The 24672-nt window shown below is 46.5% G+C and overlaps 1 protein-coding gene and 1 long non-coding RNA gene across 4 annotated transcripts in view; one reads left to right on the top strand and one right to left on the bottom strand.

The window, feature by feature from the left end:
• The window catches only part of MAF (MAF bZIP transcription factor), a 343813-nt gene extending 332509 nt beyond the window's left edge, over nucleotides 1-11304 (bottom strand). For all 3 annotated transcript variants that reach the window (XM_072967786.1, XM_072967785.1, XM_072967784.1), the window contains exon 1: nucleotides 9383-11304. In XM_072967786.1, the coding sequence (XP_072823887.1) occupies nucleotides 9383-10503 (1121 nt within the window). In that variant the 5' untranslated portion in view covers nucleotides 10504-11304. The remainder of the gene's footprint in view (nucleotides 1-9382) is intronic.
• Nucleotides 11305-11495: 191 nt separating this feature from the next.
• On the top strand, nucleotides 11496-24100 carry LOC140698193 (uncharacterized). The gene is made up of 3 exons (XR_012075809.1): nucleotides 11496-12888; nucleotides 20192-23219; nucleotides 24047-24100. It is a non-coding gene; the product is annotated as an uncharacterized lncRNA (long non-coding RNA).
• Nucleotides 24101-24672: the final 572 nt, after the last annotated feature.

The following is a 24672-nucleotide window of genomic DNA, read 5'->3' on the forward strand; positions in this document are numbered from 1 at the left end:
CTTGCCTAACTATTTCACCTACAAGGATCTAAAAAACTGAGGGGCCCTGTAAGAAAAAAGCCCCACAAGGAAGGGCTCCTTTCTGAAATGCGTCGTTTTAAAGTTTGCCCTCTTTAGACAGTTCTTGCCTGCCTGAGATTTGGCTCTGGCTGTGTTAAATCTGCGAATGCAAGCACCCCCCTCGCGCTGGAGCTGTGGGCGAAATCCTAATAAAGTTTGCCTGAGCGGCTTTCCTTTACAATAAGCATCAAACTCTATCAAGGAAAAACCCCAACCTTATCGAGATTTCTGGAAAGATTTTAAAACATGCTCTCTGGAGTTCCTTCTTTCCTCTTTTTTCCTCTTTCACCCAGTCTCCAATCAGAGTGCGGGGGGGGGGCGGGGAGGTGCGGGGGGAGGAGTGAATAGATCAGGAAAATGGGCTGGACAATTAAGAGAGTAAAAAAATCGAGTGACCTGGAGCTGACGATCTTAGTTCCAGAAGGTGCCTGGGGCAGCTCGAGGGTGAGGTGGGGATCCCAAGGTGAGGGGCGCAGCCTTTTAGGGCTGAGTCCCGCTCCCTCCCTCCAGGAGCCCACTTGGGGCGGGGCGCAGCCAAGCAGGTAGTTTTCAAGTTCCGAGAGCTCCACGACGGCCAGGGCAGTCCTCTTGGAAAACTTAAACCAAATTCCAGTACAAATCCGAGTTCCCTGCTGGAGCGCGCGGGGCCCTGGGGCGCGCTGGGAGCGGCTGCCGGTAGCGGCTTGGGCATCTCGGAGGGGAGGGGAGCTGCCTGGCCGGCGTCCGGAGCTTGCGGGCCTCCCGGAGGAGCAGCCGTGGGCCCGGGGCACCCGGGACTTCCCGCGGCCCCGGGCAACCACCTGGACCCGCCCCCGAGGTCCCGGCCTCCTGTTCTGCACTTGCTGCGAGTAGCCAGGAGCGCACCTGGCAGGCGCAGAGATGCCCAAAGTGAATGGGCCCCGCAGAGAAAGTGTAGGCGGAAGGGGTGGGCCCGGGAAAACCAGGAGACGGGACAGCGGACGACCTCAGCATCCTCCCTGCCTTCATATCCTCCGTTCCAGGCTTCAAGGCCCTTGGACCAGAAGCTCCAGCCAGCGCTGAACATTCCAGAGCCACCTTCCAGCACTTCTTCGCATTCCTGCCTTCGCACCGGAACTGGAGCAGGAGCGACTTAGTGGGTCCGAGGCCTCAGCTTATGTGACTGCCTTCTGGTCCAAGAGCAGTGACTTCTGAGTCTCTCTGATGGCCCTGGGTGATGAGGCATGGGGTGGGGGATAGAGGTGCCAAAAATTATGGCGAACATACTGGGATGGGCTGGGGCCAGGTGGAAAAGGGCTGAAGCCCTGGAGCTAAGTACATTGATGTTGTTTTTAAGAATCATGGGGATCTCTGGGTCTGTCAACGACTTGTCAATCAACCTGTAAACAGAGCCTTCCTGGTGGGAAGTCAGGGCCCTGGGAATGACCTAGAGTTGACCCCTGTCAACTGGGGGTCATAAGCCAAGGTTGGCCTCTGTTAGTAATACTCCCCCAGCCCCAGCATGAGTCCCGCTACCTGCTCTGCTCTCCTTTCCTCCCTCCCAGGCCTAGTTTGGGATTGCCTATTGTTCCAGGATCCTCAGGCCTGCTGTCCTTCTGGGGAACCAGCCCCCTCCCACCCTCGTGCCCCCAAAGGAGACCAGAAACCCACTTCTACAGGTTTCCAGAATGGATGAGGGCACATAGAACCAGGGCAAATTTTGGTTGCCAAAAGGAACGCTGCACTGCTGTGCAGATTTTCAGCCCAGGATTCCCTTCACAGCCATCCTTTTAGGGGATTCTCTCAGGATAGCGATTTTTCCTCCTCCTTCCCCAGTTCTATAAGGTTACAGGGCCTCTCCTATTCCCTAATCGAAAAGAACCAACCACAAGGAAAAGCCGTTCTTTGGAATCTTAGCTTGGAAACACTCAAGATTGGTGATCAGAATATTTAGAATAAATTCAGAATCCAAATCCCCAGTGTGCAGCTCACACCCAGGCCTGGCCTGGGCAGGGGCCAAGCGGGTGTGGGGGGTGAACACAGAACTATTTCCTCCCCTCCCCCTCCCCCCCAAACCTCCACAGACACCCCCACCCTCATCCTCCCTTCTTGAATTAATGCCCCTTTCTAATCGTAACTAAAGATCCAAGAATCTGTGGAGAGGGGAGGAATGTGATTTTGCAATCCAAAATCCTAATTATAGGAAAAAATTTTTATTTAACAAAAAGAAAGGAAAAGAAAATGAATTTTGTTGAATAGGGAAGAGGTGCTTAGCAGATGATTATGATCTGGGTAGAAAAAAAATGCATTCCGATCATAGCCTCTCTGTGGAAAATGTATTTTGTGAATTTCTTGAAACTGTCCAACTCTGATGCACAGTCATATAAAGATCTGATTTCTGTGCGCTATTGAGGTGTTCTTTCTCTGTCAGTCTTGTTATACGGGGGCAAACTTATGGAAAACACACAAAGGGCTTTCAAATTTAAACAATAAAAATTGCCACGATGCTGTAAAACCTCTTGCGGTGACCGTAGAAATATTGGCATACCATGGCCAAATGGTCCCAAATGTCACCACTGTAAAATTACAGATCAATATATTTATAAATGCCCCAAAGTTAAGGCATGAACAATATCCCCGGCTCTCTTAATTTGGGTTCGATTTCTAAAATCGTTTTCAGAAACGAAACACATGTGAACAGATAGGAAAGAAGCAGACAGCTGAACCTGGTTTGCACCTGGCAAACGCAGACCCTGGGTGCCTCTCGCCTTCGAAGTCTTCCTCACTGTTCTCTCTGGCTTCCCTCATTTCTCACCTCCCACGGATGGCACAGGGAACAGAGAGCCCGGGGTTTTGCTACGCCTTCACACCGAGCAATTTGATTTGCTTTGTTTTCTGTTTTGTCCCTCTCTAAAGGGTAAAGATGTTCTCACATTGTTGCAGGACCATACTTCTTTATGCTCTGACAATCATGAGACAGTCTGGGAGACTGAAATTCTCTCACCCTGTTCCCTACCCCCGCTAGAGGAAAAAAAAATGCTACACAGAGCTGGGTTTGTTCACCAGTCAGGGTAGAGCCAGGCTTGGAGAGAATTCCCCTTTTCTGGGGCTGTTTGATGTCTCGATTTTTGAAGACTGATCTCAAAAGTGAGAAAAGCTGTGTTATCAGAAGGTGGGTGACAGCTCCTGCTCTGTTTTTAAACAAGTGCAAAAATAAACAAACACATCCGGATTCGGAGGGCTGGGTGCTGGACCACCTCCCTGATGGCTCCTGTCTGCCCAGCCTTGGACTTGGGGCATCTTTTAAATGTTCAGGCTGGGCCAAGAGTGAGAACGAACTTTAGGTTTCTCTTATCTTCCTCTCAACAACGAGGAAGGCACTGACTGAATTATTCACCCAATATGCTGAGGAATAATCAGAATTGGTGAAAAGCGGAGCCTCCCTAAGGTAGACAGATCTTCCCTAAAAAAAAAACTAAGACATTTTTTCAAAGAAAAGGGACAATTTTTTTTTTAATCAAATGAAGTAAAATCGCAGTGGGGAGCCTTGCAGATCATCGGTCTAAGGCAGGAGAATCCAGCTTCCTAGCCTCTCTTAGCAAATGTTTATGTAAGAAGGCAGGCCCCAGAGCTTGGCTGTGTGTTTCACTGGCACAGAAACCAGCTGGCTGAAGGTTGTCACTCACATATCTTAGTCTCCCAACCTGTCTCAGTTAGTCTTTAACTACCGACAGGCAAAAAATACAGATACCTGTGTGGCAAGCAGGTTTTAAATATATTGATTGGCCTAGAATACGGGGGAGGACATTTTATAAAGCCCAGAGTGTGTGAATACGGAAGTTGGCCTAAACCAAAAACAAAGACAACAACAAAAACCTTCCAACTACCCAACTCAGGAAACTTTGAATGTGTCCGAGGCCACTTCAATCACGTTAGCCCCAGACATGCCGGAAATTTGGCTACTGAGACAGCGGTGGCCCATGTTTGCAAGGGTGGCTACCATTTGCACAGTGTTCGCTGAGTTTCACCTTAAACCTGGTGGTCTGGCCAGGGAAGTTCCTACTTCAGAACCAAAGTAGCTCGAATTGATGTTACTAAATAAAAACTACTGGGGTAAAGGCACAAGGCAGAAAAGATCAGGGCGTTAGAATCATGCATTCGGTAATAAACAGAGCATTTCTCATTAAACGGCCTGTCTTGAAGGAGCCCAGGCGGTTGGGGCACTGAGGCAGATAGATATGACATCTAGACATCCTTTCCTCACTGCGATCAGGAAGTGCAATCTCTGCCTGGTTGATATCAATCTATTACTGTGTCAGATACATTGTAAGAAATTATTACATGGTTTTTGAAAAAAAGGAAACATGGGAGGTGATTTTGTGGATGCCTGAGAGCAGAGGAGAAGGAAAAAAAAAGCACACGGAGGAGTAGGGGTACGTAACTAACACTGGTTTCATTTACGGCTTTGTCTGATAAATGACCACGTTTGACATCACTGATAAATACAGTACTATCCAGGGCCCAAGAGAAAACCAGGGTGCTTGGCTCTGCTAAGGCTTCTGCCCATGGCATCTGCTTGGGGAGGGGGAGTCAAAGATTTTTTTCCTCTTAGTAAAATTATCTGCCAGAGAAACAATGAAGCATGAAGAAGTACTATTTAGAGGATGCATGCCTACGAATGCTTTAAAAATGCTAGCTGTTACCTTCTGGGACACTTCCCTTCATACAAATTTTTTAAATTTCAGTGGATTTTTAAAAGCAATATTACAGGTTGAAAACAATTGCATTTATTTGGTTTGGCGCATCGTAAGGTCAGAAGCATTAGTCTGCCTTACTATGGGCCTGCACCTAGGACCCTCAGACAGGAGGTACAGTTAATTTGTATGGAAGTTACATATTTAATAGCCTGCATCTCAAACACAATCATTTAGTTTTTAAAAAGGAAACTCAACAGTAGTCCTGGGCAAGGTGTTTTACATGACTGTAGATAATTATTATTATTGTTATTAACAATAATAATACTAATTTAAATGTACAGTTCTCACATAAATTTCACATAAATTTCATTCTGTGAATGCACTGATTAAGCACACGCTGCTGGGGCTTCCAAATGTAGTGAATCCCACTGATGGCTCCAACTTGTGAGTGGGCTCAGTTCCGTATTTGGAATGAAAGGAATTTTAACACTATTTAGACAAAGACTCAAATGCAGTGTAAAAATAAAATTAGATTTCCTTACATGATTTTTTTTTTAATTTAGACACTTATTTGCAATAAGGGCACTTAGGCAGGATTTAGGATTTCTTTGTAAAAAAAAAAATATATATATATATATATATATATATATATATTCACCACTCTCATTACCTGTCAAAGTTTTTAGTAATTGTTGTTCCTAAAAACACCTTTCATTAGGAGTTAACCTCTTAAAACCAGCTACCAAAACCCTATTTTTGCTAACACCTCTCTACTTGGCTTTCTAATATTTGGGGACAAAACCTGCTTATTGTATTGAGCTGCCTTGTAAGATCCTATCAAAATGCTTAATTGTTGCAGCACAGTTTTTTTTCTCCCAAGTGGCATTCCTCATGAGCTAACTGCAATAACTCCATTCTGAATGTCACTTTTATTTTGAGAATGTGTTTGCTTAAAATCTTTCATCGGATGCTGAGCATTTCTGCTTCTTCAGGGGTAGACTGCATATCTCTTAGTTGGGATCAGACCAAAGGGAAAAAAAAAAAAAAGATCTCTCAAGCAGAGAACAGCAGCTAACTTCAGGCACATGGACATAGATTTACTATGAAAACTTTTGTTAAAGCAAAATAAAGTGTGGATTCAGGGGCCCTCTCCAAGCTGGCACAGAGACCAAGGTCAAAATGCAGTGGGTATCCACTGTCTTCGTGGTCTGTGAAAAAGGGAAGGAAGGCTGATACCCTGGCCAGAACTCATCAGCGCCAAGCACAACCTGTTTTCCTCAAAATCAGGCCTTCGTTCAGAGTTGCAATATTATCTTTTTTTTTTTTTGAACAGAAAATAAAACAAAAGTCATCGTGTTTGGCTGTATTTTCAAAACAGCGTTGGCTTTGTCTAACATTCTATTCACGTCCTAAGGGAAGCTGACTAAGAATGCAAACTGCGTGAATTTGTAACATTAGTTGCACGAATTTGTGTCATTTTAAAATAGGTCAATGCTGTTACTGAAGGTAGCTCAAGACTTTCCAAGTGATCTTTTAAGTCAGCCCCCACACACAGCCCGTGTTGGGGTAAATGCCAATAAATCAAAGCACAGCTGTTATTCCAACCAAGCATTATTTTTTGCGTATATTTCAGGAGCTAAGGTGATCAGAAATCATTACCAACTTGTCTACGTGGACAAGCTCTCCGCTAAATATTCAGAGGGAAATAGCATTGAAGAACACAGTTTAAACCCAGATACATACTTGGATTCCTGTGAGAGGTGGATTTTTCTTTTTCCTACTTAAGACAAATGACCTTCGAAGTTAAAAAAAAAAAAAAAAAACAATTTTGATTTGTCCAAAGCGTTGATGTGAAATCTTGTCAGGCCTTGCTAACAGGAAAATCATGGCGTGTAAGGGAGAAGGAAAAATAATCAATTCTAGCCAAAAGGCAAGAACTGTTTATCTTTACCACACAATGCATATGTGCCCAAGCCCCCTCCGCCAAAGCCTTAGGTGCCCGGCTCATTTCTCTCTAGATGGGCGAGCAGAGGGGTCAGAAACGCAGGGCGGTGCTGAGAAGGCCTTGCTCTTCCCTGGTTGGGATTTTTGTTTGTTTTCACTAGGGCAATGATGTCTCAACTTATTTGAAAACTGAAAACTTTGGGAGGGGTGCAGAGGATTTGGAGAGGTTGTAATTGACATTTCTCTTAAATATTCCTAATTATTAGAAGGGACTGGCCTCCTGCTTCACAAAACAGCCTCTGTTTCACTCTGAATGATGGCCTTCCTACTCCTCCATTAATCCTTCCTCTGGAGAAAAGGATGCCTTTTACACGTCTAATGCAGTGTTGGGCCCAGTTAAACTGTACACTAAGAAACTGAGTACAGAATCAAAAAAAAAATGCAGTTTATTATTGTAGATTATTCTTTCTCTTGATATAACCAGAATTGAAAATGAAAGAAAAGCACATAGGAACATCACGCGTGGTTAGTTAGTAACTCAAGATATAAAACAATTTTGCACAGCAAAATATGTAAAAGAAAAGTAACTGACAAGATTTTTTTATATTTATTGTGGTAAGATTTACTTTTCATTTTGTTTTTAAAGACAGGATGTCAGTCCCTGAAAATAACATTTACTGATTATTGCCTTTAAAACTGTGGATTTTTTTTTAAGTTACAGAAAATCCAGTTCTGCACCACAATACAACTGTAAAAAAATCTGCATTATCTTAAAACTGTGCAGTAATGCCATTTTTATAACTGCATAAATTTTATTAGCGTTCTAAACAGTTTTGCAAATTTTTTTTGTATTATATGCTTGCAGGTTATATCTTAGTGCAATTCAGTCCCAAATACTTTAATTTTGAAAAAAAAAACATACATTTTGAATGTAAAATACCCCTACAGATATAAACAGGGGTGTTTCCCCTCTTAATACTTTGGTTTTCAATACAGTCAGTGGTATAGCAAAGACTACACATACCCAACTTATATTTAAGTTGCAAGCACATGCTGTATAAGCTACTTTTTTTTAAACAGTCCCCTTGCAAACTCTACCCCCCCTTAACATCACAACAGTAAACAATTTAGTGCATCAATCTTTTAAAAAATCTACAGCTAAACAGACCTAACTCTTTCAAATTTATCTATAACATTCCTTTATCTGTAGCATACATTTTAACTGGGCTAACAGATTATAAAAACTAGAATTAAATTATATACTAGAAACCCATAGCATTCCACATTTGACAATGACCAAAAGCGCCAAAAAAAAATTAAAAAAATTAAAAAAAAATAAAACAAACCAAAAATAACGGGGCAGATTTTTTTTCAAAAATAAATTTTAGACTGCTTTCGGCAACAGCACAATTTTAGTCCCCCAAATGGGGTGTCATTCTTATTAAAAAGAAAACATTCAGAGTTCTTTAATGTTTGCCATGTTAAATTTTTAACCCATTCTGGCATCTTTGACAAGGAATGCCCTCAGTGCATTTACAATGGGAGGCTGAAGTTCTGAGTAACTCAAAGCAGTTTTGGAGCAGATGCAAACTTTCATGGGAAGAAGGCTCTAAGGTTGCACTTTTTTTGTTCTCAACTCAAGAAAGTCATGAGGCAATAAAACAAAAGTATGAAAGCCATGCCATAAGTCTTCGAACGTCCATTTCCAAGCCAAAAGGAAAAAAAAAAAAGAAAAAATAATTATACCATACATGTCCAGCATGCAGGCTTTTTTTTTTATTAATATAATGTCTCTTTTCCATAAAGTCTTTGAAACAGTTATAGTTCATTGTTGCTAAGACAAAGTAGCAAGCATAATAATGCATGAGATGAGAATGAGTTTTTTAATGGCAGACTAAACTCTCAGATTTGGCATCATAAGGCCAAACTTATAAGTCACACCCAGAAGGTTGATGCAGGCTTGATTGTGGCAGGTTCATGAGGTTTTTTTTTTTTTCTCTATTTTAGCATAACAATGCTAAAAAACCCGATGGAACTCAGCACGCTGCAAGTCTATAACATTTCACATTTTTTTTCCTTTGCAAGCTCAATCTCATATGAAGAACTCAGGAGGAGGAAAAAAAACTTAGCTTTTTTTTTTCTTTTATCTCAGAGAAGATGGGTGGAGAAGGAGTGAGGATGGAGGGTGGGGGAAAAAAAAGGCAACACAGCAAGCTCCAAAAAAGTCAAATTAAAAAAAATCCAAACAAAATAAAACACACACACAGAAAATGAATACCAGCTCATGAACTGAAGAAGAAAAAAATACGTGAATGATGCAGGCATCAAAGGTGAGCATGAGGAACTCTGCTGAGATCTTTGAACATTGTGCAAGTGTGTGTGTTGGGGGGGGTGTGTGTGTTAAAAAAAAGCGAGCGAGTTATGGAGAATTTCAGATTGGCAATCCATGAGCCAGACAACCAGCCCCTCCCCAACTTAAAAACAGCCGCCGCCACCACCACCAACTCGGAGCAGGGTGTGCGTGCGTGTGTGTGTGTGTGTGTGTATCTGTGTGTGTCTGTGTGTCTGTGTGCGCGTGCGGGGGGCAACGGGGGGGCAAGCTCGGTATGGGAGGGGGCGAGGTGGTGGCGAGCAAGGCTCTGGAATTGGCAAGCCCACACCCGAGTCGGACCCCCACGGAGCACTTATCAAGGTGGCTAGCTGGGATCGCGTGTCAGACTCACATGAAAAACTCGGGAGAGGACGGGTTGTCGCTGCTCGAACCGTTTTCTCGGAAGCCGCTGCTCACCAACTTCTCGTATTTCTCCTTGTACGCGTCCCTCTCGCGCACCAGCCTGGAGATCTCCTGCTTGAGGTGGTCGACCTGCTGCAGCAGCTGGTTCTTCTCGGACTCCAGGACGTGCCTCTGCTGCACCCTCTTGAAGCGGCAGGACTGGGCATAGCCGCGGTTTTTCAGGGTCCGCCTCTTCTGCTTCAGCCGGATCACCTCCTCCTTGCTGACCCCGCGCAGCTGCCGGTTCAGCTCGCGCACCGACATGGTCACCAGCTGCTCATCGGAGAAGCGGTCGTCGAAGTGCAGGCCGCCGGCGGCGTGGTGCGGGTGCAGGGCGCCCCCCGCCCCCGCCGCGCCCCCGCCGCCTCCGCCGCCGCCGCCGCCGCCGCCGCCCCCGGCGCTGGCCGGGCCGCCGCCGCCCGCGCCGCCCGCGCCACCGGCCGAGGCGGACGCGCTGCCCGCGGCGCCGGGCGCGCCGGCCGTCGGGTGGTGGTGGTGGCCGGCGGCGTGGTGGTGGTGGTGGTGGTGGTAGTGCGGCCCCGCGCCGCTCTGCGCCGCGGCCGCGGCGATCACGGCGGACACCACGGCGGCGGCGGGGCCCATCTCCTCGCCGCTGCCGCCCAGGGAGGCGCCGGCGCCGGCCCCGGCCGCCGAGGCCAGCTGCTGCGCTCCGCGCGCGTAGCCATCGAAGCCGCCCTGGAGCTGGTGGCTGTTGCTGATGAGCGCCTCGACCGCGTCCTCGGGGCTGAAGCCCAGCGCCTCGGGGTTCAGCTGCTGCGGGTAGCCGGTCATCCAGTAGTAGTCTTCCAGGTGCGCCTTCTGCTCGCTGCCCGAGCCCGGGCTGGGCGCCGAGAAGCTGGGGGAAGGGGGCACCGAGCTGCACGGCGTGCTCATGGGGGTGGAGGACAGCGAGCCCCCGGCGATGAGACGGCCGCACTGGCTGATGATGCGGTCGGTCTCCACCGGTTCCTTTTTCACTTCAAACTTCATCAGATCGAAGTCATTAACATATTCCATGGCCAGGGGACTGGTGGGCAGGTCGGAGTTGCTCATTGCCAGTTCTGATGCCATTCTCCTGCCGCCGCCGCCGCCGCCGCCGCTCCGCCAAATGGGCTGCAGGAGAGGGGCCAGCGGGCTGTGCTGGGTGGCCAGCGGGTGAGCCAGCTTGCCGGGCTGGGGCGCTTCTAGCTCGCGCGGCGGTGGCTGGCCCGAAACCTCCGAGCGCGCACACACACCCCCGCCCTGCCCGCGCCCCCCGCGCCCGCCCTCCCTCCCCCCTGCTCACGCCAATGTGCTCGCTCGCTCGCCCCGGCCCCTCCTCGCCTGCTCGCCTGCTAGCGCGCCGAGCCGGCGGCTTCAGGCTCGGGAAGGTCCTCCGCGGGCTGCGGTGGCGGCGGCGGAGAAGCCGGAGGAGCCCGACCCGGTGCGCGGCGTCCCCCGCTCGCCGCTCCGCTGAGCGCTTTGCATAAGGAGGGCTCGCCTCGTCGGCCCGGGCTGCAGGCGGGGCGCGCGCGGCGGCCGCTCGGGGCTGGAGGCGCGGCGGGCGGCTGTCCGGGCCTTGGCACGGGGGAGTTAACACTTCATGCTTCTCGCCTCCTCTTCTGCCTGGCTCTTTTTATTTTTTTCTTTCCTCTCTCTCTCCCTCGCGCTCTTCCTCCCTCCGTGCAAAGTGCAAGACAGAGGTGCAGCCCGGCTGGAGGAAAGGGAGGGGGGAGTTGAGTTCTTTCTTGCCTTTTTTTTTTTTAAAGCAAAATAGCGAAGTCCTGGGGAAAGGCGAGGCGGAGAGCAAAAGGGGGGAGGCCGAGCCGACGAGCAGCCCGAGCTACAGCTCGAAGATGAAAAAAAGATTTTAAAGCCTCTGATCCAGCAAGAAGAGTTTAAAGCAATTGCTGAGTTTTATAGCACTTGTGACGTCAGGCCCAAATGGGAAATTGACTGGTACTCCGGACCAATGGGAGGAGGCAAGAGCGGCCGCGATTAGCATAATAGTATGGAAACAAGGAAACTTTTCGGAGCTGTCAATCAGGGCCCAATCAGCTGACTGTCAGCTGGGACGGGCTGGCTTAACCCTTCCAGCGCCGCAGCGTCCTCCGGAGGTTGCAAAGCCTGGCGCAAAGTTTGGCGCAAGACGGGAAGTTGTTTTCCAGAGGGGCTGCGGGAAACCGTGTGGACCGGCAGGACGGTTTGCTTTACTTCGGAGCGCGAGAGAAACCTGCCTTACGGAGCCCCAGCTCGCCCCCGACTCACTCGGCGGGAAATGGCCTGCTCCCCTTCCCCTGCCTGACCCCCAACCCCTCGTCGTGAATTCGACGGGCAGTTTTTTCTCCTTGCTCCACCTTCAGCACCAAGCTGTCCGCCCCGGGGACCTTACTTCCCCGAGCCTGGCAGTGCCTCGGAGCTCAAACTTGGTCCAAACTCTTTGTCCCTTTCCCCAGTGCCCGCGCGCGGGGGTGCAGTGTCTCATTTGCGCGCAGGACATCTCCTAGCCGCGCGCCTGCCGGGGCAGTTCGGAGTCGGCGGAGAGAGCCCGTTTTATCATCCTCTTTTAAAGGAGGTGAAATAAGTTGTTCAGGGGCCATTCCGCTCGGGGGTTGGCTGCCCGCTGGCATCGCGTGCCCTTGGGGGGAGCAAACGCCTACGCGAGTAAACTCCGGGAAAGCTCAGAGTCAGGTCAGCCCGGCTCACCCGCTGGCTTCCGACCCTGGCCCGAGTCTGGCCTTTCAGAGCCATCTCGCTTTCTCTGTCTCTCTCTCTTTCTCTGCCTCTCACACACACACACTCACCCACCCTTTGCTGAAATCTGACTCCTGCTTATCAGGGTCCCGCGCGCCCTTTGCACTTTTACATTTCACTTAATTATTTCAGACTTGATCGTGGCGAGGAACAAGGTGTGTGTGGGGGGAACAACACCCCAGCCTTCACCAGCTTCCCTCGAAGGGTTAAATTTTAAACCGCAGCTTCTCGGATGGGCCCGGAAACTCAGAGTGGGGGTGGGGTGGGGGGCTGCTTCTCCCCCTCTGGGTTGCAGGGATTACTAACTATTCAGTTTTCTTGATCGATTCTTCTAAAGCTTATGCAAAGAAGAAAAAAGGAAAGAAAGAAAAAGAAAAGAAAAAAAGAAAACCGACAGCTCTGTTTCTAAGATTTTAAAGCGATAGGCCAGTCGGAGAAGCCGAGATTTATTTGGGAGAAAGCAAGAGTGCGCGAAGCCGACCCAGCGTTTGGAAGACCAGCCCGCCTGCTTGGATGTTGGACGGTTGATTCCTCCGATTAATGAAATGCATTTGGTGTTAATCATATTTATTTTATTTTATGGGAGGGGAGACGCTAGGAGGGTGCATTAAAAAAAAAACACCAAAAAAAACAACTTAGAAAAGCCTGCAAAACGATCGAAGAGTGAAAACTATTGTTGGACCGAGTTGGTTTTTACCTCAACAGCGCCACCTTTCGGCAAAGGTCAGTTGAAATTGATCCGTGTCCAGTTTTGTTGATGAAATGAAAAGAAGCTGCTTTCCCAAGGTGGGAGGAGAAAAGAGGCACAGAAAGTTAGTTTGACTGCAGTGGGAGAACCCGACCTGGTTAGGAAAGGGGCTGAAGACAGTGCTGGCAGGTGCGGGAATCATTTTTTCCCTGCTATGCCCCTTAACTGTGGATAAAGAGGCCAGGGGACACAGAAGCCTTCTGAGTGTAATTCTGGCTGAGAGACTTCTGCAAGAGGATCCCATGCAACAAACAGGGCCCCAAACCCTTTAAAAGTGCCAGGATGGATTTTCAACGGGCTTTACGGCAATATCAATAGAATTAAAGTTACTTGTAATTCAGTGACAAATGAGATGTCTCTATTAAGTAATATTAAGTGCAGTGCTATAAAGTTGTTTATCTGAAAAGTGAGTCTCAGAAAACCTGACTTCTGACACTTAGTCATGTATTAAGCCAGCTTCTTGAACATTGCACTTCAGAAGGCTCTCACCCACCCGACAGCATAGTTTACTATTTATAACGAGACCTTAGGTGTCACTCATTGGCTTCAGACACCAGATTAGACTTACGTTAATTTCTCTCATGCTGGCAACCCTGGGCTTCAGCAAACCCGGGAATCCCTAATGAGACTCCCCAGAAGGTTTGTAGGCACATCATTACCCGAAAAGGCCAGCAGTGTTGGTATTTTCCAGAAAAGCACTTTTTCTTTTCATCATTACTGCAGAGGAGCTGTGTTTATAAGGGTAGTTTTGGTTTTATGGGAGTATTTTGTTGGGATGGAATGAGGTATGTCTATTACCAGTTTGGGGAAGAAAGAGTGAAGAGTATGTCAATATTTATGCAACCTAACAGAGAATTCCTTTGCTTTCCTCCACTCAAACGGTATTTTACCTAGTAATGAAGTTAAGGGATTACAGCTTATGCATCCAGAGGAAAATTTACTGCTTAAATTACATAAACATATTATGTCATTGAGCCTGGTCTATCGCAACACTTTTCTAAGTCTCTTTTAATCATTAGCCACAAATGCCCGCAGTTTATATTTTTCATGTAAAATACGAATTTCAGTGTATCTAGGAAGAATTAATTTTTGTTTGTTTATGAGAATTGTTTTTTCTTTAATCCTTTGCATCACATTTTTGGTAAAAGCTGTGAGATATGATCCCTGCCTGTCATGAAAGAAGTTTTAGTCAGGAACACTGAAACTGCTACATTTATAAATAAACAACATGTATAAACAAAGTTCACTAAGGATGAAGACCACGAGATATAGCTTCACGGTCGTGTACCTAATTATTGCAATTATGTATCATTTCTAGAAATTAAATGCCCATGTTTGGGCAGCTAAATGTATTATTATCTGCACATTTTTTATGGTTTATTTTTGTACACTGCAGTCAAGCCAGGGTATTTTTCTTTCTCTTATTGCAGAGTCTTTTATAGTCTCCCATTTTCTCTTGGAAAAAAAAAAAGGATCTGAATTATTTTTTTCTTGTGTGGCAGGGGTGCTCTCAAGCTTATAACTTAATTCTCATTTTTGTCCTTTCTACTTTATTATTTAGTGATTCACAGGGGTGTCTAAACATTTACAGTTCTCTGTTAGCGTGTTTCTCTTATAACAATTGAGCTCCCTCATTTTAATTAGTACTATTCAGGTTTTTGAGCCTCTGCAATTACAGCAGGCCACATTTCTTTAGATTTCGTTGCTTACATTGTTTGTTTCACTTCTATGCAAGCCAATCTAATCCAAATACAATACGAACTGTGTTTTCTTACTGCTTAATATCCTCTTGCTATATATACTCCAGTAATCTCTGTAGAACAATATAGAGTAATTTAGAAACCATGCATTTGTCATTACTGACCAGTTCAAACCAGTAGCATTAAAGTTTCTGAAAGCAGTGACTATTTAGAGAAGAATTTGGCGGGAGAGGGGAGGGCATGGGTCGGATCCCGTAGAAGATTGTGAAACTGTAATATCAAAAACACAATTACAGTCTCATGTCAGTACATACATAACTTCATGCAAAAAAAATTTTCTAAAAACTCTGTTTATGTCCAAATTACAATGATTAAAAGCTAAAAATCACACTGTTTTCCTGATTGTGAGTTTCAGCAACTCAGGTATATCATGTTGGAATCAGACATATATAATCTGGAAAGAACAAGATGCATCAGGTGGAGTGTCTGAACTCTTTGTTTATCCAGGAGCTGATTTTATGGTGCAGAACTAACCAGGGTCCACTGAATTTCACTATGAACCCAACCGAATCGATTTGAGAAAAGAGTTGTTCAGAGTAACTGAACGATGTTTCCAGCCATCGTGTCAGAGAAATCCTTTCAACAGTCTTTAGTTAGCAGGGCAAGTAAATCACAAATCACTGTTAGCAGATTCATGGAAGAAAATTAATAGAATCAGACGAGATAATCTGATAAGGGTAAAATTGCTGAGGAAACAGTCTTGCCTCATATTGGAGAATGAGACAACAGCCTGATTACTAGGAGTCGTTGTGAATAGGTGAATTATGTGCTAAATAATCATCAGAGTAAATCAGCATTTATTAATTCTTTTCTCTTTAAGCAGTTCACAGTTGTAAGTTAAAGCCGCTCTCTCTTTGAAGACACATCTTTTATAATTTTTATTAGAGGTAATTTATTATTTGCATTACCTGTATTTACTTCATAATTGAACATTTTGCATTCAAATTTATGTAATGCATTATGCTTGAGAATATATTTCTGCCTGATTAGCATAAATAGTCACTTACCTCATGAATTACTAACAAAGTTTATCTTAAAATATAGGTTTTTTTATTAAGTGGAACACAAACATATGTACAATAAATTCTGATTTTCCGGTGCAGTTGGAGAACGACTCACATTTGGTTTCAGGGAAGCCAGGCTATAAGGGGAGGGGAGTAATCAGGCGGAGAAAGTGAAATATGAACAAATGAGTTTGGGAGGTTCCTTTCTCGGGGAAGGTATCCTTTTGATGGGGGGTGGGTATGCCTGGGGGTGGAGGAGAGGGAAAGGGGCAGAAGAAAGCTCTGGTCTCTTTACTCACTATTTAGATTGCTTACTGGGTGATCTTGATGTGGAAAGTGGATTCTGAAAAAAAAAAAAAAAAACCCTGTAAGCTATCATCTGTGCTTCTGTGAAGGACCATGATAGCAAGAGCATCTCATTGCCAGAGTGTGGGGTCTTGATGATTTCATGTTTGTTTCGTTTGTGTGTGTGTGTGTGTGTGTGTGCACGCACACACATCAGGCTCCCAAAGAGTTCTACCTTCGAACACAACGCACATCATTTAATAAAATACTTGTTTGTTTTGCACAAGAGATGTGAAAAACCCAGATGTTTTCTCAAGTGAGAATTCCTGGGACGGCCTCCCAAAGTTTACTCCAGCTCTCCTCCCTCTCCTCACCCGACAAAGACATCCAGTGTGGCCTGGCAGAAAGGAGGTGTTTAATAAATCGCTTTGTGCATACACGAACATTTGAATGGAAGGCCTTCTCTGGGGTTTAGGCAATAGATAGGAATCTAAAACGCTGAGGTCTCTTCCCCTACTCTGGCCATTCCAGATCAACAGATTTCCATGCTAGTCTTTTTTTTTTTTTCCCTTCTTTCCTTTTTTCAGGACATAGCCCTCTTCCTAGATTCTTCTTTTCCTTCAATTAGGAACCGCTGGCAATTCACTATTTCAGTGTTGTCTTTTTTGATCGTATTCACAGCTACACGGAGAAGGGAATGTGTCTTGAAACCACTCAACCCTTCAAAGATTTACTGTGAGGAAATCAGAACCGATAAAAAAAAAAGTAAAAGCAGAAATAAAAAAAAACGGACCTGATATTGGGACAGTGTTTGCTCAGACTGGGTCTTCCCTGCAGGATGGCTCCAAGGACAGGCTGGTGGTGGTGCTGGCTCTGTAGTTTTGGTCACTCTCCTTCCTCCCCCTGGGTGTGGGGTGATGCTGAGGTCCTGTTCCAGAGGCACTGAGCAGCCGTTCGACCTGGGAGATGGAAAAACAGATCAGACTTAAATCCTTGTGTGATGACCGGAGGACTAGGTCGATGCAGACAATTTCTGAATCTGTGTGTTTGTGAATTTGTTTGGCTGGGCCTGGGAGAAGGGATCCCTCGTGGCCCTGTTTTATATCTCCATTCTTGGTTGCATAATGGGCTTTCCTGAGCTTTCTCACGTGTTGTTCTGCTCACTGAAAACACCAAACATGCCGGGTGATACCCACACGGCATCACCTATCGTGATAGCATTCCTGGTTGGACAAAGAACAGAGAACTGGGCTAAACCACCCTCCTCACCCCATAAAAGTTAAAGTCAGTTTTATACACCTTTTGCCAGTATTTTGAGCTAGTAATTTTATAACAAGGATTCATGCTGTTTGTTGAATATAAACATTTGAACAAGACAGAAATAGGAGGCTATCAAACAAAAGAACCACGATTCCTCTTCCCCACCTCCATCCCCTAATTGTAATCTCAGGTGTTACCATGCATAATAATCGGGGTCTGTGTGTACATTTTTTATGGAATGGAATTGTGGCAGGAACACACTTCTTTGACTTTTGCTCCCAGCAACACATCCACCCTAACAATCTCCCAAGGCAGTTTGGGGCACTCCTCTATCCTTTAGCAGAACTCACTTCAGAGGATCTTAGACTGGGGGAAGTTTAGAAATCTGACTTTAACACTCTGCTTCCAACCAGTATACGGTCAGAATCTTCTTTGCAACATGCTGGCACGTGAACAGACAGCATGCAGGGCTGATTTTACTAGGCACGGCAGTAGGGCCCATGAGACTAAACTCAGACTAAAGTCAGAGTTAAAGAAATGACTATCATTCAGCATGGGTTAGATATGTCATTATACAGTCATAAACATAATTAAGTTTTTTATGGAAGAAGGGGTCCACGGAAACCAAAGTACCTATCACCCACAAAAGTCCCTGACAGCATATACTTGATTAATGCTAGCGACAGGGTGCTCACTACCTCCCTATTTTACCTTCCACCCTGTCCGTCTGTCTTCCCACAGTCCTGAGATTTGTCAGGAAAGATTTTTATTTCTTGGTCTGTCTAGGATCAAGTCGTATGCCTTTCTTCTATACATGAGTCCTGACTTTACACACTCAAAATGCCATGTATAATGAGTCCTTACGTCCCTCAGGGTCTCTGGGGAATGGAAGACAACCAACGTGGCGTCTTCTTCCTGCTTTTCCTTTTCACTGCTAGACACAGTGCCTGTAGCATTTCCACACATACTGGAATTTCAAGTGCCCCTGCCTCCTGGTTGCTGCCCTCTCTGAGGGTTCAGGTGCTGCACCCGGCTCCCCAGGTATGAGCCTCTCATCACAGAGTGAGCACCGCCCTCCGCCTCCCTGAACCACATCTGTCTGCTCCTCACGCCGACCGTAATTTCACGAGCCTCGCTGGCAGACACATAACACCGGTGACTCATCATGCGTGGCCCTGGGCCTTTTCTTCTCACGTTTCCCCCATCCTCTGCGTGTGACCTTATGTTTTTGGACCCAAGCACAGAAACACACAACCGTCCCTCACAGGCTTCACTTCAGTAGATTCAGCCTGTTCCCTGCTTGTCTAAATCTCTTCAGACCTAGAACGTGCCATCGACTAGTTCAAATTTTCCTCCCAGGCTTGTGCCAGCTGCAGATGAAATTGGTGGGCTTTTTCTATGACTTAACCTCTCTGAAGCAGGGCCCTAACCTGCAAAAGGGGAGATTGTCAGGGTTAGAAATGGTGCCTGTGAAGGGTCCTCCACCAGGAGAGGCCCCGGGGAGCTCCACGAATGGCTGGTGCACGCCTCCACTTCCTGTTGTCACCCTGAGTTGTCAATGTCAACATTGCGAGAGGCCAAGCCCCGGGGCACCCCGGTAGGGACTGCCTCTCCCAACTCCCAATCATTACACGGAATGACTCCCTGGATTACTCAAGTCCCCTAGTGGACATTTTCAATTAAATGGGCCTAAAACATCACCAAAGCCACAGGGAGGTGCAAATCAAAACCACGGTGAGATGTCATCGCACACCTGTTAGAATGGCTATCATCAAAAAGACAAAAGCTAAATGAGGGTTGGCAAAGATGTGGCTAAAAAAGGGAACCCTTGGACACTGTTGGTGAGAATATAAATTGGTACTGCTACTACGGAAAACAGTATGGGGGGTTTCTCAAAAAGTTAAAAACACAACTACCATATGATCTGGCAATTTCACTTATGGGTCTACGTCCAAAGGAAATGAAATCAGTCTCTCAAAGAGATATCTGGACTCCCATATTCATTGCAGCCTTATTTCTAATAGCCACGAAACGAGAACAACCCAAGTCCCCACCCACAGGTGAATGGATAAAGAAGATGTGGTACCCACATCCAATAAAACATTCTTCAGCCCTGAAAAGGAAGGGCCCCCTGCCACTTGTGACCACCTGGGTGAATCTGGAGGGCACTATGCTGAGGGAGATAAACCTGACACAGAAAGACACATACTGAATGATCTCACCTTATGTGGAATCTTAAAACGTCACACTCACAGAATCAGAGATTAGGATGGTGGTTTGGGGGGGATCAAAGGACAGGGGAAAATGGAGAGATGGTCAAAGGAGACAAAGTTTTGGTTATGCAAGATGAATAAGTCCTGGAGACTACGGTCACCAGTGCTGCGCTGTATGTTGTATCGTGTAATTTGCTAAGAGGGCACATGTTAAGTGTTCTTCACACACATACACACACACACACACACACACACACACACACGATAGTAACTGTGTGAGGTAATGGGTATTTTAACTAGCTTGACTGTGGTAATCATTTCACAATGTATATGTATACCAAAACATTACACTGTACACCTGAAATATATACAATTTATATTTGTCAATTACATCCCAATAAAGCTGAAAAAAAAACCCACCCAGAACTGGCCTATTTGGTAATTTAGTTTAAAATTACCCCATCTGGATGTCCTACACTCACCCTTCTAGTCAATTCTAAACTACCCTGACTTTTTCATGGTATAGACAGAGCTCTCTGTTGAAGATGGCAGATCCTTTAGATAACTGTCTGAAGTCTCACCTGCCCTGCTCTTTATAAACCTTTGCCTTGTTGAAATACATAGTAGTTGTCCAAAGCTGGGGCCTCAGAGACTAATAAAAAATAGATGTAACCTAGAAAAACAAAGCAGAAGGGCTCTCTGTATAAAAGCTTCTTAGTGATCTGTTCCTTCCTCCCTGGTTTTTCTCTTGTTTAGATCCCCGCTTTCCCTGCCATTTCCTGATGCCAATTTTGAAGCCTGGAGGCTCCAACTGGGTATTTTCTGGAACAGAAGAGTTCAGAGTTGCCAGCGCCCACTCTTGAGCTGCAGCTGGTTCCCCCCGGTCTCCCTTCAAAGGATCTCAGTGTGCGGGCTTTTGCAGAACCTGCCCTTTGGGGTGCCTGTCCTGCCTCCCAGCAGAGAGAGCTGGGAACGAAAGCAGTGAGTGTTTAGGATCTGCTGTCCTTGGTCTGTGTCCTGTCTGGAAACTTGACCCAGAGCATCGGAGCTTTGGAGGAACGACGGGGATTCTTCAGAAGAGCGTCACTGACTGTGGACTCCAGGCTCCGAGAAGAGCTGCTGAGAGACGCAGGTGCTGGCAGGTTGGGGACGGAGACCAGACTGGAGACAGCCCGCTGATTCACCCTCCGACCTCAGCAAAGCTTTCCTGTCTTCTCCAGCTCAGCATTCAAACTGAAAATGGACTGGATTGCAGAGGAGGTTAAAAAAAAAAAAAGAAATCCAGATTGTATGGAGGGAAAGTCCTCAGCCCTTTGAGGTTGAACAGAGGGTGGGTAGGTAATCGTGGACCAGACACCCATACACACACACACAGAGCTGGCATGCTGGGATGCTGGTGAACACTGATGGGTCGTAATGACAAAGTCAGACCATCTGTGGAGTCGAAACAACAGAGCCAGCGTGGTGGGGGCAGAACGGGGGTTGGGGGGCAAACCTTCCTGCATTGCCAGGCCAGAAGATGCTGTGGTTTTAGGGGAACGATGTTTAGAGCCTTTGGTGGCAGAGCAGCGAAGGGTCATTGGGGGAGGATACCAGCCAGGACGTGCTGCACTCTGCTGCCAGGCCAGCATGGGGTGTGATTCCTGCTCTGTCCCAGGAGTGACACCCAGGCGAGCCAGAAGACCCTGTCTCTTGGCCCCAGTCTCCCCCGGGGTCAGACGTGGAGAGGGTCTTGGAATTGTGGTGAGCATGTGCACTCAGTGCTTGGCACAGGTCAGCCACCCCCTGGTGAGTCCTGGTGAGAACTGATTAGCTTTGCGAAGGGCTGTGCTGATGTTCCGTTTTCCTCTATGGGGCCGAGTGTGGACTAGGGTCTCAGGAAACATTTTCCCTTCTGTCTTTTCCCTCCTGCCTTAAAGCTGTCGTGACCCCTGAACCTGGCATAGTTCCTCCTTCTTTTCCTTTCTCTTGAGTCTTTGTATTACTTTGTCCCCCTGGAACCCCAGCCCTCCCCGTGTCCCCTCTGTCTTGTCTGCTGGCTCAGTGTGACTCTTCAGGTCTTGGTTTCCTCTTAAAGCTTCACCTCAGTTCTCGTGTTCTCCAGCCCCCAAGGTGGGGGGTGCCGGGCCTCTGAGTTCACTGCCTTAGAGTCCTCACTGTGCCATACGGGCCCCCACCTGCCCTAGGAGCGTCTGGAAGCCAGGACCACTCCTCTCACCTCTCCATCTCTTTGGCCTATTGCAGTGCCTGGCACACAGTAGGTGCTAAGTACATGTTTATTCAAATGAAAATGACTACACAAATGCTCTGTTTCCTTGCCTTGTTTTCTGACATTCTTAGGCACACAGGCTGTCCTGCCCAGTGTCCCAGAAAACAGGCCTGCGAGAGGGGCAGGGTGTCTGGACGCTGTGTTGCAACAAGATAGTTCTGCACTCACCTCTCACTGGTCCAGCTGGCCCGCCCCTCAGTCACCAGGAGGCTTATCTTGTTCGCTAATGAGCCTGCGTCTTCCCCAGCTGGAACAGGGTGGAACAGTGGTGGAGATGTGCGGACCCTGGGACCAAGATGGAAATCAGTCCATCTTGCTGGGATGGAATTTGGGATGAGCAGAGGGCCACGATCAGGTCCCTGGGTGGACCAAGGTGTGCCGACTGGCTGCCACGCTGGCTGCTACCACCGAAGTGGGCCGTGTTCCAGCCTTGAGTCACAGCTGCCGCCCCAGGGCTTTGAGGCACACGGTGCTCTTTTGTAATCTTCAAAGAGGAATGCCAGCCTACCCCCATTTCCACACGCCCAAGTCACGCTCATTCCTCGAGGTGCGGCTTCAGCGCAGGGTGGTCTGGGCAGCTCTGAGCAAGGGGACTGGCATCTAACAAGCATTTAAGAGGGCTCAGTCGTGAACTGCTTCCAGAAGCCCTCCCTGACTCCTGCCTTTTATTCATGGATCCCCACCGGTGTATCTTGACCTCGGTTCCAGAGCCTTCTGGAACTTTGGGAGCATGTGACCAGGCAAAGGTGACCTGCCTGTCAAAGTGTGACCTCTGAGTTCTTCACATGTTCTGCACGTCCCCGTCCTCAGCATGTCATGGGGGTGCCAATTAGCCCTCTTTCAGTTATGGATGGAACAACTTTGACCTAAACTGACTTAAGCAAAAAGAAGACTGACAGGCCCACGTGACTGAAAGGTACAGGGACAGAGCTGCTGCAGGTCTGGCTGGGGCAGGAGTCACACCGTTCCATCCGAGCTGGCTTCCGTCCACCTGTTGTGTTTGCTGTCTACTGCGTGGGCTCTGGGCCAAGGCTCCTGGTGGGAACACGAGGGTTGGAGCAGTGCCAGCTGTCAATCCCCATGGAGTAGGTCCCATGGAAGTGGGTCTGAGTCCTCAGTTGGGCAAATCAAAGTCATGGCTGGGTCAAATCCGTCTGGGTCATTTGCCTGGTTATCCGCCCACCCCTGTTCCGATCCCAGTGGCAAAGGGATGAATACGCTGACTGATTCAGGCTTACACTCAGACATGAGGTGGGCAGGGACCTGGAGAAACCTCTGTATGTGACAGAGGAGCTGTCCATCCCAGTGTGAGACTCCCCCAGCAAATAAGAACATTTCTAACGATGAAAACATACCTGTTACTCATCCAGGCCTTGTCCTCGGTCTTAATCACTGGCTGTTCCCAACAGCCCTCGGAGATACGTGCTGCTGTGATTGCCCTCTGACTGAGAAGGAAGTTAAAGTTCAGAGACGTTCGGGAGATTTTCCAAGGTCACTCAGCTGGGCTGGTCCAAGGTATGAATCCAGGCATGGCTACAAAGTTCATGCTCTTAATCATTTTCTTGTATTTTCTATTGTAAGAGGGAGACAGACAAGAAACAGACAAATAATATGCACTATACTGTAATGTAAGGTGGTAGAGTGTAGTATCATATAATATAGTTTAGTATTACATAATATAGTATAGTATTATATAATATAGCATAGCACTGTATATCATATCATATATATCAAATGGACAAATAATATGAACTATACTGTAATGTTAGGTGGTAGAGTGTAGTATCATATAATACAGTGTAACATTATATAATATAGCATAGCATTGTATATCATTTCATATCACATCATAACACATATCATATCATATATTAAACAGATAAATAATATACACTATACTGTAACATAAGGTGGTAGAGAGTAGTATATAATACATTATACTGTTACATAATACAGTATGGTATCATATAATATAGCATAGCATTGTATATATCATATCATATTGTAACATATCATATCATGTATCAAATGGACAAATAATACACACTATCCTGTAATGTAAGGTGGTAGAGCATAGTATCATATAATACAGTATAACATTATATAATATAGCATAGCATTGTATATCATTTCATATCACATCATAACATATCATATCATAAATCACATTGCGGAAGGGGTAAGTGGCCCATTTTTGTATCCATTCACCAGCATGGAGCATCAGAGGTATTGGATAAATGTTGAGCAGCTGACTGAATGAATCATTTCATGAGCAGAGTGTGAATCCTTTGATCCAAGAACCCTGTTTCCTCCTGGCAAGCTCACTTTTATGACATTCCTAGGTTTGTTGCAGTCGCACAAGCAGAACAAATAATCAGAAGAAGAAAGTGTGAGGCAAGATCAGGTGAGCTGAAATTTCTAGACCCGAGGCTCTCTGGATTCCAGCGGGGCTGAGTGTTTACAGCGATCAGGCTGAGTCTGTGTCCCTAAGACGATCTTAGTGGACACTTCAAGTGGAAAAGAGCCCAGGGAGGCTGTTTCATGGGCAGGTGGAAAAGAAGTTAAGTGTCAAATGCAAATGACAGAGCTTTTGTACTTCATCTTTTCCCCTCTTTTTTAAAAAATGCCTTTGGCATTTTGGAAATCTGTGTCACTCTCCCTAAACCGGTGTTTGCTACACACAAACATGCACGGGTCTGTTTGGTGTGGGTTGTTTCTGAGTGCTGGCATGCACAGGGTGAGCTGAGAGGGGAAGATTTTGTGTTTTGTTTAGCAGCAGCTCTCTTCTCCTGGCCTTCTTAAAGCATAGGTTTCAAGGCAAATTAATAATCTTGGATCTCCTCACTTCACCTCTGCCTCCCACTCTGTAGCCCAGTAGTAGATAAGGCATTTAATCAAAGCAGAAGAATGATTATTTAAAAAGGCCCCTGAGATTATGCTCACATCTGCAGTCAAAATTGCTAATATC

This window comes from Vicugna pacos, chromosome 9, assembly GCF_048564905.1.
Source record: "Vicugna pacos chromosome 9, VicPac4, whole genome shotgun sequence".
Classification (NCBI taxonomy): Eukaryota; Metazoa; Chordata; class Mammalia; order Artiodactyla; family Camelidae; genus Vicugna; species Vicugna pacos.